The sequence below is a fragment of the Hypanus sabinus genome, chromosome 5 (assembly GCF_030144855.1).
Source record: "Hypanus sabinus isolate sHypSab1 chromosome 5, sHypSab1.hap1, whole genome shotgun sequence".
NCBI lineage: Eukaryota > Metazoa > Chordata > Chondrichthyes > Myliobatiformes > Dasyatidae > Hypanus > Hypanus sabinus.
The window spans coordinates 180,652,335-180,670,730 of NC_082710.1; the positions used below are offsets into that span (position 1 = coordinate 180,652,335).

The 18,396-nt window shown below is 44.9% G+C and overlaps 1 protein-coding gene across 1 annotated transcript in view; it reads right to left on the reverse strand.

The window, feature by feature from the left end:
- Positions 1–18,396, reverse strand: part of LOC132394691 (immunoglobulin gamma-1 heavy chain-like) — a 41,966-nt gene that overhangs the window by 7,476 nt on the left and 16,094 nt on the right. The window contains exons 6-9 of the mRNA XM_059971074.1: positions 11,717–12,094; positions 8,331–8,648; positions 6,493–6,819; positions 1,116–1,419 (exon numbers count right to left, since the gene is read on the reverse strand). Coding sequence (XP_059827057.1) covers positions 1,116–1,419; positions 6,493–6,819; positions 8,331–8,648; positions 11,717–12,094 — 1,327 coding nt within the window. The remainder of the gene's footprint in view (positions 1–1,115; positions 1,420–6,492; positions 6,820–8,330; positions 8,649–11,716; positions 12,095–18,396) is intronic.

The window sequence follows — 18,396 nt, forward strand, 5'->3', positions numbered from 1 at the left end:
GACACCACTTATGTGTTAACCCTTGCCTGGGTATGTGGTGTGGTTATTCACTTGAAGATGATATCCCTGTGACTAGTTACTTTCGCATGTATGCGAATTAGTTTAAACACTTACTAACAGCTCTATCAAATGTGCCCCAGTGATCCAGGAATCTGAAGCCCTGCCCCCTACACCAGTCCCTCAGCCATACATTCATACGCCTGATCATGCTGTTCTTGCACCCGCTTGCACGTTTCACAGGCTGCAATCCTGGCATTACTATCATATGCCTGTCAGCTTCCTACCCAACTCCCTGAATTCTCTGTTCAGGACCTCCTCGCTTTTTCTACCAGTGTCATCAGTACCAACGTGTACCAAGACTTCTGACTGGTCACCCTCTCCCTTCAGAATACTCTACACCCGATCCGAGACATCCCGTAACCTGGGAGGCAACACACCATGTGGGTATCTCTATCAGGCTGACAGAGCCTCCTGTCTGTTCCCCTCACTATGGAATCCACTCTGACTACCGCATTTCTCATCTTCTTCTCTCCCTTCTGCACCACGGAACCAGGCTCAGTGCCAGAGACCCGATCACTGTGGTCATCCTCTGTCAGGGTCACCCCCCTCAACAGCATCCAAAACAAGATAACGATGACTGAGGGGGATGGCCACAGGGGTGTTCTCTACTATCTGAGCTCTTCCCATCCTTAACCGTCACCCACTTATCTAACTCCTGCAGCCTCGGGGTGACTAATTCCCCGTGGCTCCTCTCTATCTCCTGTTTACTCTCCCTAATAAACTGTAGGTAATCGAGCGGCAGATCCAGATATTTAACACGGTCCCTCTTTCCAAATAACTCGGGTCCTCCGCCAGGCAATTTTTTTCTGCACTCCCTTCAACCTTATTTACATCCTTTCTGTAGGTAGTTTACCAAAACTGTACACAATACTCCGAATTCGGCCCCACAACTTCAACATAACATCCCCTCCCCTGCACTCAATTCTTTGATTTATGAAGGACAATGTGCCAAAAGCTTTTTTTTATGCCATCTTTGTCCGACAGAACTGACAGAAGGCCGGGCCTGTCTTACTTTCTCACGGCCAACAGCAGCTTCAGTAGGGGTGTCCACTTACGTCAGATGGAAGCGCCTCTCTCCAGGATAGGAGAGGGACTCGTGTCCCACCACGCAGACGTACGCGCGCGAACGGCTCACATTGGACAAGGGTATGGTCATCTGACTCGCCGTGCTGTAGGTCCCGATCGAGTCCGACACCACCGGGAAGTTGGTGACCCCGACCCGCTCCGGCACACCACGGTCCGTCCTCCAGCTCACGTAAATATCGGCCGGGAAGAAGCCGGACACGTAACAAACTAGTGTCACTTTCTGCTCCGACTCCACTTTCAAGGCGGAGATTGTTGGCGTCCGCCGTTTCTGCTCTGTTGGCGAGGGAAATAAAACAGTTAATGCATTGGAGCCAAAGGTCCGATTCGTGCTGAGATTTACTCATCAATCTGAAAACTTGGTCAGTCCTCACTGTCGCCTACCTTTTGCGACGCAGTTCTGCCCTTTGCTACCATGCCCACTATTTTACCGGTTGAAGTGAATAGAAGACGGACTCGCCTCGTGTAAAACTTTGGCAGTCTCCAGGAGTGAAACAGGGCAGACTAATTCTAATGAAAGGTCATCATCCCGAAACAGCAACCGTTTCTCTCTCCACATGCGTTGCCTGCCTAGCTAGGCGTATATTTCCTAGGTACACCAGTACACCTGTTCGTTAATGCTAATGTCTACTCAGCCAATCATATGGCAGCAATTCAGCGCATAAAAACATCCCGACATGGTCAAGAGTTTCAGTTACAAACAAGAGAAAATCTGCAGATGCTGGAAAATCCAGGCAACACACACAAAAAGCTGGAGGAACTCAGCAGGCCAGGGTTTCAGCCCAAAACGTCGACTGTACATTTTTTTGTCCTAGATGCTGCTGATCTGTGAGTTTCTCCAGCATTTTGTATGTGTTGTTAAGAGCTGCAGTTGTCGTTCAGACCAAACAACAGAATGGGGAAAAAGAATGATCAAGTGACATTGATCATGAATGTTGGTGCCAGACGGGGTGCTTTAATATCTCAGGAACTGCTGATCTCCCGGGGATTTTCTCACACAAGTCTCTAGAGTTTCCAGAGTTGCAACTACAACACAGAGTCTTGCCATCTTCAGAAGTTTTCTGATGACTCTGCAAGGGAGATGAGGCAGGGTACAGGGCTACGGTGGGAAACTTTGTCACATGGTGTGAGCAGAGTCATCCGCAACTTAATGTGAAAAAGACTAAGGAGCTGGTGGTGGACCTGAGGAGGGCTAAGGCAACGGTGACCCCTGTTTCCATCCAAGGGGTCAGTGTGGACATGTTGGAGGATTACAAATACCTGGGGATACGAATTGACAACAAACTGGACTGGTCAAAGAACACTGAGGCTGTCTACAAGAAGGGTCAGAGCCGTCTCTATTTCCTGAGGAGACTGAGGTCCTTTAACATCTGCCAGACAATGCTGAGCATGTTCTACGAGTCTGTGGTGGCCAGTGCTATCATGTTTGCTGTTGTGTGCTGGGGCAGCAGGCTGAGGGTAGCAGACATCAACAGCATCAACAAACTCATTTGTAAGGCCAGTGATGTTCTGGGGGTGGAAATAGACTCCCTGACAGTGGTGTCTGAAAAGAGGATGCTGTCCAAGTTGCATGCCATCTTGGACAATGACTCCCATCCACTCCATAATGTACTGGTTAGGCACAGGAGTTCATTCGGCCAGAGACTCATTCCACTGAGATGTAACACTGAGTGTCATAGGAAGTCATTCCTGCCTGTGGCCATCAAACTTTACAACTCCTCCCTCGGAGTGTCAGACACCCTGATCCAATAGGCTGGTCCTGGACTTGTTTCCATTCGGCATGATTAACTTATTATTATTCAATTATTTATGGTTTTATATTGCTATATTTCTTGATTGGTGCGGCTGTAACGAAACCCAATTTCCCTCGGGATCAATAAAGTTTGTCTGTCTGTCTGTCAAAGAATTGTATGGAAAAACATAAATAAAATCCAGTGAGCAGCATTTCTGTGGCCAATTATGCCTTGTTAGTGAGAGAGGTCAGAGGAGAATGGCCAGTCTGGTTCAAGCTGGCAGGAAGGCAACTCAGATAATCACATTTACAACAGTGGTGTGCAGAGGAGCATCTCTGAACTCAGAAGACGCTGAAACTTGAAGTCTATGGGCTACAACAGCAGAAGGCTACAGTTATACACTTGTGGTAACTTTATGAGTATTAGGTATTGGAGAAAATTGGCCAGTGAGTATATGTATAGATAGGTATAATATAAACCGCCTTGGTTTATGTGTGTGTGTGAGAATAGAGTAAATGTGCGAGATCTGGTATCTGGAGCAGAACCACACCACACAAGCCTTTTCAACCTGTTCATGCGTGTCAGTAGCCATATCAGAGCAGAAATAAGCCATTTCACCCCTGTAATCCTGTTTCAGTGTCCAGTAAAATTCTGTGGATCCGTGTTCCTGTTTCATCCCTAACTTCACAGGTTCTGTTTCTACAGGTAGAAGCGATACGGAAGTGTAGCAGTTAGGGTAATGCTGTTTACTGTGCCAATGGCCCAAATTCAGTTCCTGTCACTCTTTGTAAGGAGTTCGTACTTTCTCCCTGTGACCATGTGAACTTCCTCCGGGTATTCCGGTTTCTTCCACATTCCAAAGATGTATGGGTAATCACTCACATGGGTTTAAATGGACAACAGAGTCTTGTTCTACCAGATATGCTTATTTAAAATTAAAATTAAATATCATTGAGGGGGCAGGTTTACTAGAGATGTCAGAAGTAGTTTAAACTAATATGACCGGGGGATGGGAAGCAGTATGAGGGAGCTGAGGATGAGCTAGCAGGTTTACAAGTAGATGCTAGGTGTAACATGAATGTAAGAAAGGACACAACAATGATTTGGTACATCTGTAGACAGCAAAGAGTTAAATTGTACCACAGAGGCAAAATTCAAATGAGCAAAGAATGCAGGACTGAAGATGCTGTATTTAAATATGAATAGTGTTTGGAATAAAGTGGACGAACTCGTGGTCGGTTGGTCTGATGTTCTGGGCATCATGGAGTCATGGCTAAAGGAAGGCTATAGTTGAGTACATAACCTCAAAGGATATACTTTGTATCAAAAGGACAGGCGGGAAGGCATAGGTGGTGGTGTGGCTCTGTTGGTAAGGGATGGAATTAGATCTTTAGAAAGAGGTGTCATAGGGTCAGAGAATGTTGAAACTTTGTGAATGGAGTTAAGAAACTGCAGGTGGAAAAATCAATTATGGGACATATACAGGCCTCCAAATAGTAGTCAAGATGTGGGATTGAGATTGCAAAGGGAGATGGAAAGAGCAAGTAATAAGGGTAATGTTTCAATTGTAACGGGGGACCTCTATATGCAAGGGGATTCGGCAAATCAGGTTGCTGTCGGATTGCAAGAGAAAGAATTCATTGAATGCCTATAAGATGGTTTTTTAGAGCAGCTTCTGCTTGAGCCTACCAGGGGAAAGGCCAACTTAGATTGGTATTCTGTAATACCCCTGATCTTATTAGGGAGCTTAATGTAAAGGAACCTTTGCAGACAGTGATCGTAATATGATTGAATTCATACTGCAGTTTGAGAGGGAAAACAAGTCACATGTATCAGTATCACAATGGAATAAAGTGAATTACAGAGGCATGAGAGAGGAGCTTGCTCAGGTGGATTGGAGGAGGATACTCGTGGAGATGATGGCAGAGCAGAGATGACTGAAGCTTCAGGGGATAGTTCACAGGGCGCAAGATAGATATGTCCCAGGTAGAAGTTATCAAATAGCAGCCGTGGCTGACAAGGGAAGTAAAGGACAACATAAAAGCCAAGGGAATATAGGGTAGTAAAAGTGAGTGGGAAGTTGGATGATTGGTAGGCTTTTAAAATCCAACAAAAGCTAACTAAAAAGCAAAAGCTGAAATATGAGGGCAAGCTAGCCAATAATATAAAGCAGGATACCAAAAGATCTTTCAGGTATGTAAGAGTAATAAGGTGGCGAGAGTTGATATTGGACCAGTGGAAAATGATGCTGGTGGGGTAGTAATGCGGGGGACAAAGAAATGGCAGATGAACTTAATGAGTACTTTGCATCAGTCTTCACTGTGGAAGGCACAGAGTGTCAGGGAGCAGGAGTAAGTGCCAATGCCATTACAAAGGAAAAAGTGCTCGGCAAACTTGAAGGTCTTAAGGCGGTTAAGTCATGTGGACCAGATAGAATCCTGTTGCTGAAGAGATAACGGATGCATCGGTCTTGATCTTTCAAGAAACACTTGATTCTGGCATGGTCCCAGAGGACTGGAAAATTGCAAATGTCACTCCGCTCTTTAAGAAGGGAAGAAGGCAAAAGAAAGGTAATTACAGGCCAGTTAGCCTAACTTCAATGGTTGGGAAATAGCTATTTGAGTCTATTATTAAGGAGTGCTTTCGGGGTACTTGGAGACTCATGATAAAATAAGTCAAAGTCAGCATGGTTTCTGTAAAGTGAAATCTTGCCTGACAAATCTGTTAGAGTTATTTGATGAAGTAACAAGCAGGGTGGACAAAGGGGAGGCAGTGGATGTCATTCACTTGTATTTTCGGAAGGTATTTGATAAGGTGACACACATGAAGCTGCTTAACTAGATTAAATCCTATGGCGTTACATGAAAGATAGTGGCATGGATAGAGAAATGGCTGACAGGTAGGAAGCAGTGAGTGGGAATAAAGGGGCCTTTTCTGGTTGGCTGCCAGTGACTAGTGGTGTCCCTCAGGGGTAATTATTAGGACTGCTACCTTTCACGTTGTTTGTCAGTTATTTGGATAATAGAATTGATGGCTTTGTGGCAAAGTTTATGGATGATATGAAGATAGGTGGAAGGGTTGGGAGTGCTGAGGAAGCAATGCGATTGCAGCAGGACAGACAAATTGGAAGAACGGGTAAAAAAAGTGGAAGATGGAATACCATGTTGGAAAATGCATGATAATGCATTTTAGTAAAAGGAACAATAGCACAGACAATTATCTAAACGGAGAGAAGATTTAAACATTACAGGTGCAAAGTTACTTAGGAGTCCTTGTGCAAGATTCCCAGGTTAATTTACAGGTTGAGGGGTTTTTAAAGCCAGAGAGAAGCGGATCTGTGCAAAGATTTGCCACAGACTGTGGTGGAGGCCAAGTCTGAGCATATATTTAAGGCGGAAGTTGATGATTTCCTGATCGGTCAGGGCATCAATGGGCATGGTGAGAAGGCAGGTGTATGGGGTTGAATGCAATCTGGGATCAACCATGATGGAATGTTGGTGCTCCTATGTTTTATGGTCTTATGCTCTGAACCTCTTCACAATTTTTTAAACTCTGTGGAATAAAGTCTGGATGTAGTTTTCATGTTACGGCTGATAGAAGCACAGAGTCTTCTTACCTTCTGTGTCCTTCCTCTTAATGCTTTGTATCATCCCACTTGGCAGTGAAATGTGTTGAATGCTGCATGAGTACACTGAGCCTTGGTTCCAGTTCTCTGGAGATGTCACCAATTCGCTCTGGGAGCTATAGGTACCGTTGTCATTCAGAACAGATGCATAGCTTTTTATGTCTGTGAGCACCGGATTGCCATCAGCAAACCAGCGGAAGGAGATTTCAGCGGGGTAATAGCCCGTTGCCTGGCAGGTGATGGTAGCCTGCTCCTTAATGTCCATTTCTTCAAGGGTCGGTGGTAAAAGATGAATCCTGGGTGCCATCAGGTATTGTCCTGTCGCAATCAGAACTACAAATGCTTAATGTGCAAGTGTTATTCATGTTCAAGCTCAAGTTTAGTCATCATTAAATCATACACATTCATACAGATAAACAAAACAGTATTCCTCCAGGGCCAAGGTGCAAAATACCTACATACAGCCACACACAGCGCACATGGCATATTGATACAATAGCATATGCTGTCAGAATCAGAATGTTTAATATCACTGGCATACTTAGTGAAATATGTTGTTTTGCGGCAGATGTGCATTGAAATGCATAATAAGAGAAAGCTATAAATGACAGTAAGAAGTATATGGAAACTAAATAAGCAGTCCTAAATGAGAGGAAAAATAACAAACACAGGAGTGAAAAAGGAGGCTGCGTTCATGGGTTCATTGTCCATTCAGTAAGTTGGACAGGATACAGGAAAATGCTCTTCCTGTATCAGTGAGTGGGTGTCTCAGAAATTATCACAAAAATCACATCAGCACAAATCGCTGATTGGCGTGGCCTGAAGATTAATGGTGTACGGGATGTTGCCCTGGAGCCATGTTTCATGTTACCTTCTAAGGAGGCAACAGAGCTAATGTGGGAAAATGGGAATAGAATAGATATATAGATATCTATATATACAGTGGAGAGATATATATGGTGAACCGAAGGAATACACAAGGGACAGCAAACATGCAGATGCTGGAATTACGAACAACACACACAAAATTATGACTGAGAAGGTGCTCAAGAAGCTTAGTGGTCTGATGGTGGATAAATCTCCTGGACCTGACGGAAATCACCCTTGGATTCTGAAGGAAGTAGCTAGAGAGATTGTGGAGGTGTTAACGATGATCTTTCAAGAACTGATAGATTCTGACAGTGTACCGGATGAATGGAAATTGCAAATGTTACTCCACTATTTAAAAAGGGTGAGAGGCAGCAGAAAATATACTATAGACCTGTTAGATAAAGTTAGATAAAGTTAGATAAACATATTAGATAAAGTTATTTCCCATGGTAGGGGATTCTAGGACAAGAGGGCACGACTTCAGAATTGAAGGACGTCCTTTTAGAACTGAGATGCAAAGAAACTAACTTAGTCAGAAGGTGGTAAATCTGTGGAATTTGTTGCCATGAGCTGCTGTGGAGGCCAAGACGTTGGGTGTATTTAAGGCAGAGATCGATAGGTTCTTGATTAGCCAGGCATCAAAGGGTATGGGGTGAAGGCAGGGGAGTGGGGATGACTGGAAGAATTGGATCAGCCCATGATTGAATGGCAGAGCAGACTTAATGGGCTGAATGGCCTATTTCTGCTCCTGTATCTTATGGTCTTGCAGTCTTAAAATGCTGGAGGGCCTCAGCAGACCGGATGAAGAGTGTCGCTCTTTACTCTTTTCCATAGATGCTGCCTGGCCTGCTGAGTTTTCACATTTTGTGTGTATCACAAGAGACAGCGCAAGGGACACCAGTTTCAAGCCTATCTGCACACCATATTATACCCCACAGTAAGTCAAAATCTGCACTTACCGGAACTGCTGACTTGTTTGGAGATGGGTGAGGGAAGAGTGTCATGAGAAACGTGGCAGGCGTAGACTGAACCCTTGATCCACTGGGACGTGCTGGTCGTCAGCTTGCTAATCTTGGTGTAGGTTGCATTGGGCCCCAGCAGGGAAACTGAATGTGAAACCCTTGCGTCCACCTCTTCTCCATCTAACCACCAGGAAATGGAGATGGGCTCGGGGTAAAAGTCCTCAGCCACGCAGAGCAAAGTTATTTCCTGATGCTCGAGAACATCCTTGGGGCTCGGATGGTTCAAGTATACCTCTGGTGGGGACTGGGGAGGGGCTGGAATAAAAGACACAACGTTAACCTGTCCCAAGGACATGATCCCACGCAGGGCAAGTATGCCTAACTCATAAATAATTACACCTACCACTTTACATGAACAGCTATAAAAATAGCTCGCGGCGGCTAGATATCTGAAATTCAGCATAAAACTGGGAGAAACACATGACAGGTCAGTCAGAACCCTCCCCCCCCCCCCCCCCACCTCCAGTGAGAAGAGCCAAGTTTCAGCTGAGGTTGAATGAGAAGGTTCGAAGTGGAAAATGTTTTACGATGCAGTGAAAGAGAGAAAGAAAGGTGAATATACGAGGCAGACCGAGATACTAGAGAATGTCAATGCTGAAGTCTGCAGGAACAATCTACTGGGAGCACTCAGCGGATCAAACAGCATTTCCGGAGGAAAATGAATTGCCAGGGAATTTTAGGAATGTTTACAATTCCTTTCCTCCCACAGATGCTGATTAACCCGCTGAACTTCACCAGCAGATTCCCTCTTGCTGTGGGAGGCTCAGTCGGTCCTGGCATCGAGCTGGAACACTAATTCTGTTTCTTTCTACGCAGACGCCGCCAGGCTAGCCGAGTATTCCTTGCTTTTCATATAAAATCTGCAAACCCGTTAGACTGTCTTTACTCAGTTTTCTTTCCTTCGGGTAACTTCAGCTTCCTCTGCGTTGTCCCACCACCATTAGACCATAAGACATATGAGCAGAATAAGGCCACTCAGCCCATCGTCTTCTCGGTCATTCCAACATGACTAATTTATTTTCCTGCTTAGACCAATTCTCCAGCATCTCCCGCAGCCTTAGACACCCTTACTAATAAAGAGCCTGTACACCTCCTCCTTAAATATTCTCAATGACTTGGCCATCCTTGTGTCTGTACAAAGAATTCCACAGATTGGCCACTCTCTGGCGATGGAAATTTCTCTTTGTCTCTGTTTTAAAGGGAATTTCTTCTCTTCTAAGGCTGTACTCTCTGTTCCCAAAAATATTACAACATTTGTTATTCTCATTTTCCCATTCTCTTTCATCTTTGTTTAATAATTCTACCATTTCACCTCGCTTGGCCAAATCCGCCATATTTCCTATAGATAAGGTAATCCAAATATCTTTTCAATGTCGCCATTGTACCTTGCTCAACCACTTCCTCAGCAGTGTGCTCCACATACAGAATGCTCTTTGCAGGGGGAAGTTGTCCTTCCACAAAACTGAAAACTATGCCCTTGACTTAGGGTTAAAGACTGAGTGTATTCAAAAAGTTCAAAATTCAAAGTAGGTTTATAAATGTCACCATATACAACTGCGCGATTATCTCTCATCCTCCATCTACCCTTCATGATTTTATCCACCTCTTCGAGGTTGCCCCCCTCCCCCCAACCTCCTACAATCCATGGTACAAAGTTCTAGATCTCTCAACCTAGATCTCAGTCCCACAGGTCGAAGCTAATTTCTCGTAACAATTCTTTCCACCCTTCCTACAACAAGGTAACCCAAACCATGCACTGGGCTAGAAAGAGACAGAGAACAAATCATGAGCCGTATCTTTAGTCACCATATATACTGAGTGGCTACTTTATTTGCTACCTCCTGTATCGAATAAAGTGGACACTGAGTGTATGTTTGTGGACTTTGGCTGCTATAGCTCATGCACTTCAAGCTTTGAGGTGTTGTGCATTCTGAGATGCAGGTGACCAAGTAAAGTGGCTACTAAGTGTATGTTAACTAATTAATTCTAATAATATAAGACTAATGTCTGGTCCTAAAGAAGGCTCATGGATGGTCGAGATCCTTCACTTGGTCTACTGCAACAGTTTGTATATCCCAGTGGCCAACCATTTGAATTCTACTTCCCATTCCCAATCTGACATGTCACTTCACGGCCTCCTCTGCTGTCAGGATGTGGCTACTTTCAGTTTGGAACAACACCACCTCATATTTCATCTAGGCCACCTCCAAACTGATGGCAAGAATATCGATTTCTCGAACATCCAATACCCCCCTTCTCCATTTCTCATAATGGCTGCCCTCTTACCCCTTCCCTTCTCCTCTCCCACCCATCACCTTCCTCTTTGCTTCTCCTCCTTCTCCTTCTCCCATGGTCCTTATCAAATTCCTTCTTCAGCCATGTGCCCATTCCACCTGTCACATCCCAGCTTCTCACTTCATTGCTACCTACCCCCACCACCCCAGCCCACCCACCATCTCCACATCTGGTCTCTTCTGTCACCTGCCAGCTTGTACTCCTTCACCTTCCCATTTAATTCTGCCTTCTGCTCTCCCTTCCTTTCCAATCCAGATGGTGGGTCTTGGCCTGAAACGTACACTGTTTACTTCCATAGATGCAGCCTCACATGTTGAAATCCTTTAGCATTCTGCGTGTGTTTTGCTGGATGGATTATTGTGGTGAACTACATATACCTGTCTGGACACGCCCCACCCCGCTGACTGCCCCTGTGGTTCCTCCCACTGACTGTGGCTCCTCCCACAGATTCCGGTATAAAGGCAATTGGAGCCTGGGCCCTGCCCTCAGTCTCCAGGATGTAGTATGGTGGTCAATTGCTGCTTGTTCTTTCTTCCAGCCAATAAAAGCTGATATCTCGCCTCACGTCTCCGAGAGTTATTGATGGTGCATCAATTATGTTATAGGATTTAAGAATTATGGCTATTGTAGGATGTAGGAGTTGTAGATATTATAAGATGTAAGACATAGGTGTTTTCAGATGGAAGAGTTGTAGGTATTATACTGTTTGATAATTACAGGGTGTTATAGATATTTTAGATATAAGAGCCATAGGATTAGTGCAAGAAAAGTGATGTGCCGATGTTATTAAATTACAGGAAAGATACCAGGTGCCGATTGGCTAGATCTGGTCTCTAATGTTTTACGTTCATATTAACTCCACTACCCTTTGTTTTGAGTTCAGCGGACTCTGTTGAAGTTGAGTCAAGAGAACCTCTTCTTGCCTCTCAAAACGGATTCCATGAGCTCTGAGAGCACAGCATTTTCTCGCCACGGCACGGTGACCACACCCTAGGGCAGATGCCGACAAACAGAAAGAGGGCACTTACCAGCGTCTACAGTAAGCGTAACTCCGCACCCGCTCCAGTCGGTGCTCAAGGAAAAGTAGGAGTTGGAGGTTCCACAGTAATACCTGGCGGAATCCTCCCGCTGTAGGTCCTGAATAGTGAGGGAGAACTTCTTGCTCGTCCAGTCTTTGGAACCAATGAATCTGCTTGACCTCGGTTCCGAGTACACCGGCTCCGTGAAACCCGGAGTCCAGAACAGGATCCACGAGATCAACTGGTCCGTGGGCTTTGCGGACCCCCAGAAGAAGAAATGGTCATCTAGATTCCTGGAAGTGAAGCAATCCAGCGTCACAGTTTCATTTTCGCGACGGCTTGTGGATATCGGGGATATGTACAGAGTGTCATCAGCCAGAACGGGGCCTGCAGTTAAAGCCAGAGGCACAAGCATTTAGAGCGAAGCAGAGCGGGCGGAAAACAACAGACAAAAAGAAAAGCAAAGATCATTTTCCTTAATGCATGGAGTAGTGATCTGGATGGCCGGTTGAACGGTAATTCACAAAGGGAGCTGCATAATGATTGAAGTGGGCTGGAATCTGGAGAGTTAACATGAAGAGAGTAATGGAGCTCGGAACAAAGATCCAACCCAAGCCGAAAGGGCCGATTCGCCTCCTTCTGCGCTTAAGTCTGACTTCTCGTTGGTGAATAGCTGTCAGTTTCTCGTACTCGGATTGTGCTAACTTTCAACAGAATATATATTGCCTCCCCACCGCCACCAATCCAGACTCACTTTCACGGGGGTCAGCAAACTGGAGGGGTCCTGTAGTGCTGAATCGGCCACCTGATCTGATATTCACCCAACACTTTTGTCAGAGGTTACTGAGAGAAAGCAAGAAAAAGGGGGCGAGAGGAATAATAAGGCGCCACGCCAGCGTTGCCGTCAGGGCGACGCTATTACAGCTCGGGTTTCGAAGTTCTGAGCTCAATTCCGGCGTCCTGTGTAAGAAAAAAATGCACGTTCTTCACATGTATTCGTGGGTTTCTTCCGGGTGCTCTGGTTTCCAAAGCACAGTCAAAATAATTAGTAGGTTAGTTGGCCATTGTAAATTGTCCTGTGATTAAACAGGATCAAAACGACAGGGTGCTGGGCGTTCCAGCGCGTTCCGTAGGCCGGAAGGAGCTGTTCCGTGCTATATCTCTAAATAAACAACAATGAATGAATGAATGAATGAATGAATGAATGAATAAATAAATCAGCTAGTTTGGAACGTCGGGCCGAATGGCGGAGATGGCAGACCTAAGGCCGCGATTGGACTGCCATGGAGGTTATACCTGGTTGAATAACGGGCAGTATCAAAAGCCACCACATCTTCTGAGCACCGCCACTGGCTGGAGTGGCTGAGGGCTTCTGGGGTTCCGGGGTGAGCAGGGACAGTATACTCAACTGGATCCGCTTCAATTCCCACAGCCAAGGCAGGTGATTGTATCCAGACCTCCTCAGAATGGAGCTGTGGCCCCTGGCTAGGGTCCAATGTACGAATTAATGGCTCACTTATAAAGAATGACAGAAACACTAAAGTTGCATTGCTGCCTATCTCTCGTAGCCGACCCATTTATTAACTCACCGAAGGCATTGGCCAGGTGCATATGTTAAAGTGGTAAAAGAAAAATACCACAACAATTGTCAAAATGATACACTACACCATACGCACAGCTTGTGGTTTGAGAGTAGGGGTGAGAGGAGGTGCTATCCCTGAGCCAAAAACTCCTTGGGTCAAGCGCTAACATAGAGCACGGGCGTGAAAGGGTTGCATTGTGGAGCAGCAGCTGCTGCCTCCGAGTTTCAGATACTCAGGATCGATCCTGACCTTGGGCTCTGAGGTTTGTGGGGGTTTATGCATACCCTCTCCCCCCTCCCACTGAATGTGTGGAGCGGCTCCCCCTGGGTCCTTCGGTTTCCTATCACGTTCTAATAACGAGCGATTGATTGTTTGGCAATTGTTTGATTGTAAGTAAGTTCAAAATAATGGATGGATGTTGATCAGTGCGCGAAAACAGGTGTGCGTGCAAAACAGAGAGACGGTTTGGTAAAGAGGGATCGTCAGAAAGTGCGTGTGTGTGTGAGTGTGTGAGTGAGAGAGGGAGGGAAAGAGAGAAATAGAAAGCGGGTGGGGTGTCGGTGGAGAAAGACTGTTCGTGTCTGTGCGTTTGTGTGTGAGAGAAAGAGAGAAACGGAGAGAGAGAAATAGAGAGAAAGATAGAGAAATAGAGGGAGAGAGAAACAGAGAGAAAGAGAGAGAAAATGGAGAGAGAGAGAGAGAGAGAGAGAGAGAGAGAGAGAGAGAGAGAGAGAGAGTGGGAGAGGGAGAGAGAGAAATAAAGACAGACCCAGACAGAAAAAGAGAGAGAGGGAGGCATAATTTGCGGGCACAGAGGATTGGGATTGCGTTTTGGGAGCTAACATGGGCCTAAAGCAAAATTCCAGGCAAATAATCCAACAATCTTCTGCTGTGATCTAATTTATCTGCCCACAAAATCTGGGGCATTATTGGAAGTGCCAGCATTTACCTCATCTATAATGCCTTCCAGAATCTCAATGCCTGAACAAGCTTTTTCAACGGTGGTTATCACACAGGTGGGAGCGGCCCGCAGGGAAGGCCTGACCGGGAGAAGATGGCGGACCTCATTCCCTGGAGGGCGCCAACGAACCAGATGGCTGTTGCGTCAACCTCAATCAAAATCGCTGCTTTCAAACACAGATCTCCACTTTCTTAGAAGTTTGTGTATGCCATCTAAAACGTTGGCTTATAACTGCAGATGCACAATTGAGTGTACCCTGCAGGTTGCATCAATGCCTGAAAGCAGCATCTATTATCAATGACTCCTATCATCCGGGCAAGGATCTTTTCATGCTGTTGCCAACTAGAGTGAGGCGACCAGAACTGAGTACAGTACTCCAAGTGGGGTCTGACCAGGGTCCTATATAGCTGCAACATTACCTCTCAGCTCCTAAATTCAATTCCACGATTCGTGAAGGCCAATGCACAGAAATGCCTTCTTAACCACGGCGTCAACCTGCGTAGCAGATTTGATTGTCCTATGGACTCGGATCCCAAGATCCCTCAGATCCTCCGCACTGCCAAGAGTCTTACCATTAATACTATATCCTGTCATCATATTTGACCTACCGAAATGAACCACCTCACACTTATCTGGATTGAACTCTATCTGCCACTTCTCGGCCCAGTTTTGCTTCCTATCTGCCAGCCCTCCACACCATCCACAACACCTCCTTTGTATCATCAGCAAATTTACTAATCAATCCCTCCACTTGCTCATCCAGGTCATTTATAAAAATCACGAAGATTAGGGGTCCCAGAACAGATCCCTGAGGCACACCACTGGTCACCGACTTCAATGCAGAATATGACCCATCTGCAACCACTCTTTGCCTTCCGTGGGCAAGCCATTTCTAGATCCACAAAGCAAATTTCCCTTGGATCCCATGCATCCTTATTTTCTCAATAAGTCTTGTATGGGGTACCTTATCAAATGCCTTGCTGAAATCCATATACACTACATCTACTGCTCTACTTTCATCAATGTGTTTAGTCACATCCGCAAAAAATTCAATCAGGCTCGTAAGGCGTGACCTGCCTTTCACAAAGCCATGCTGACTATTCCTAATCATATTATGCCTTTCCAAATGTTCATAATTCCTGCCTCTCAGGAATACTGAAGTAAGACTCACTGGTCTATAGTTTCCTGGGCTATTTCTACTCCCTTTCTTGAATAAGGGAACAACATCCACAACCCTCCGATCCTCCGGAACCTCTCCCGTCCCCATTGATGATGCAAAGATCATCATCAGAGGCTCAGCAATCTCCTCCCACACCTCCCACAGTAGCCAAGGGTACATCTGGTCTGGTCTCGGTGACTTATCCAACTTGATGCTTTCCGTAAGCTCCAGCGCATCCTCTTTCTTAATATCTACATGCTCAAGCTTTTCAGTCCACGGTAAGTCATCCCTACAATCACCTAGATCCTTTTCCGTAGTGAATACTGATGCAAAGTAACTCATTAAGTACCTCTGGTATCTCCTCAGATTCCATACACACGTTTCTGCTGTCAGACTTGATTGGTCCTATTTTCGCATGTCTTATCCTCTTGCTCTTCACATACTTGTAGAATGCCTTGGGGTTTTCCTTAATCTTGCTCGCCAAGGCCTTCTCATGGCCGTTTCTGGCTTTCCTAATTTCATTTTAAACTCCTTCCTGCTAGCTTTATAATCTTCTAGATCTCTATCATTACCTAGTTTTTTTTTCAAGATTTACATGGATACTACTGCGTTGCATTATGATGATGATGATGATGATGATGATTATTAACCATATAACAATCACAGCATGGAAACAGGCCATCTTGGCCCTCCTAGTCCGTGCCGAACCCTTAATCTCACCTAGTCCCACCTACCCGCACTCAGCACATAACCCTCCACTCCTTTCCTGTCCATATACCTATCCAATTTTACCTTAAATGACACAACTGAACTGGCCTCTACTACTTCTACAGGAAGCTCATTCCACACAGCTATCACTCTTTGAGTAAAGAAATACCCCCTCGTGTTTCCCTTAAACTTCTGCCCCCTAACTCTCAAATCATGTCCTCTAGTTTGAATCTCCCCTACTCTCAATGGAAACAGCCTATTCACGTAAACTCTATCTATCCCTCTCAAAATTTTAAATACCTCGATCAAATCCCCCCTCAACCTTCTACGCTCCAATGAATAGAGACCTAACTTGTTCCACCTTTCTCTGTAACTTAATTGCTGAAACCCAGGTAACATCCTAGTAAATCGTCTCTGCACTCTCTCTAATTTATTGATATCTTTCCTATAATTCGGTGACCAGAACTGCACACAATATTCCAAATTTGGCCTTACCAGTGCCTTGTACAACTTTAGCATTACATCCCAACTTCTGTACTCAATGCTTTGATTTATAAAGGCCAGCGTTCCAAAAGCCCTCTTCACCACCCTATCTACATGAGACTCCACTTTCAGGGAACTATGCACAGTTATTCCTAGATCTCTCTGTTCCTCTGCATTCCTCAATGCCCTACCATTTACTCTGTATGTTCTATTTGGATTATTCCTGCCAAAATGTAGAACCTCACACTTCTCAGCATTAAACTCCATCTGCCAACGTTCAGCCCATTCTTCTAACCGGCATAAATCTCCCTGCAAGCTTTGAAAATCCACCTCATTATCCACAACACCTCCTACCTTAGTATCATCGGCATACTTACTAATCCAATTTACCACCCCATCATCCAGATCATTTATGTATATTACAAACAACATTGGGCCCAAAACAGATCCCTGAGGCACCCCGCTAGTCACCGGCCTCCATCCCGATAAACAATTATCCACCACTACTCTCTGGCATCTCCCATCTAGCCACTGTTGAATCCATTTTATTACTCCAGCATTAATACCTAACGACTGAACCTTCTTAACTAACCTTCCATGTGGAACTTTGTCAAAGATTATTATTTTATTATTATTATTATTATATTTTTTTTACTTGCACAGGTTGTCGTCTTTTGCACATTTGATGTTTGTCAGTCTGTGTTTTTGTGTAGTCAGTATGCTGATGGTGGAACATTTCTTTTCTGTTGATGGGGATCAAGGGCAGGTGGCTCTGAGGCGCAAAACTGCCATGAGCTGGTGTAGAGGAGGAATGGACATGAAGGGATGAATTCACTCTATAGTGAGATGAACTGTAGCTGTATAAACATTTAAATTTAACCTTTGGCTGAAGAGCTACCCTGTGTTGCAAATTACATTTCAGTACTCGATGTGATCCTCCAGATAACGTGGTGAAAGTGAGGATTGCATGACTCAATGGCTCGAATTTAATATTCTGAATCCATGGACTCAGGGCAAAGTATGCTGTAATTCAGTAGTATTTCACTGCAGTTTTCGCAAGTGGTGCGGTTTGAAAAAAAAAGCCACTTCGTTAAAAAAAAGCAAAGAATGTACTGACGCAAACAGATTATTGACAAATCTGGTTGAACACCCAATGAAAGATGAGCAAAATTTGTTTGCTTATGAACTTGGGGAGATAGAGCCTGCCCTGAAACTGTGCTGTAAGTGATACGTATAGGACAAGCTGTTCGTTCTTGTTTCGCTGCTGTCAATATCCCTGAGTATGTCCTTTGCATATGAACTCGGGTTCAACCAATCGAAGTAAAACGGTAATGAACTTATAAATAACGCTGACACCAACATTAGCAGCTCATGCCGCTATAAAAGGCATTCAAGACACTCAATATTATTTAAAATTGAGGCCCATAAATGTTGCCTGACCTGCTGACTTCATCTAGTTGTATGTGTTTAATATAATATTCAGTACACAAGTGTAAGGGGAACGGAATAATTGTTACTTCAGAGCTAATAGAGCTCGAAATTCCAATCAGACTTGGCGCTCTGGCAGCACGACGCTATAAAGTTCGTGGCATCGGATTTCAGAGTCCCAGCGTCCTCTGTAAGGAGTCTGTACATCCTCACTTTGGAATGCATGGTATTTTTTTCCGGGTGATCCGGTTTCTCCCCACAGTCCAATTTTACTGGTTAGTGGTTAATTGATCATTGTAAATTATCCCATGACTAGGTTAGGGTTAAATCGAGAATTGCCAGGAGTTACTGTGCGGCATAGCTCGAA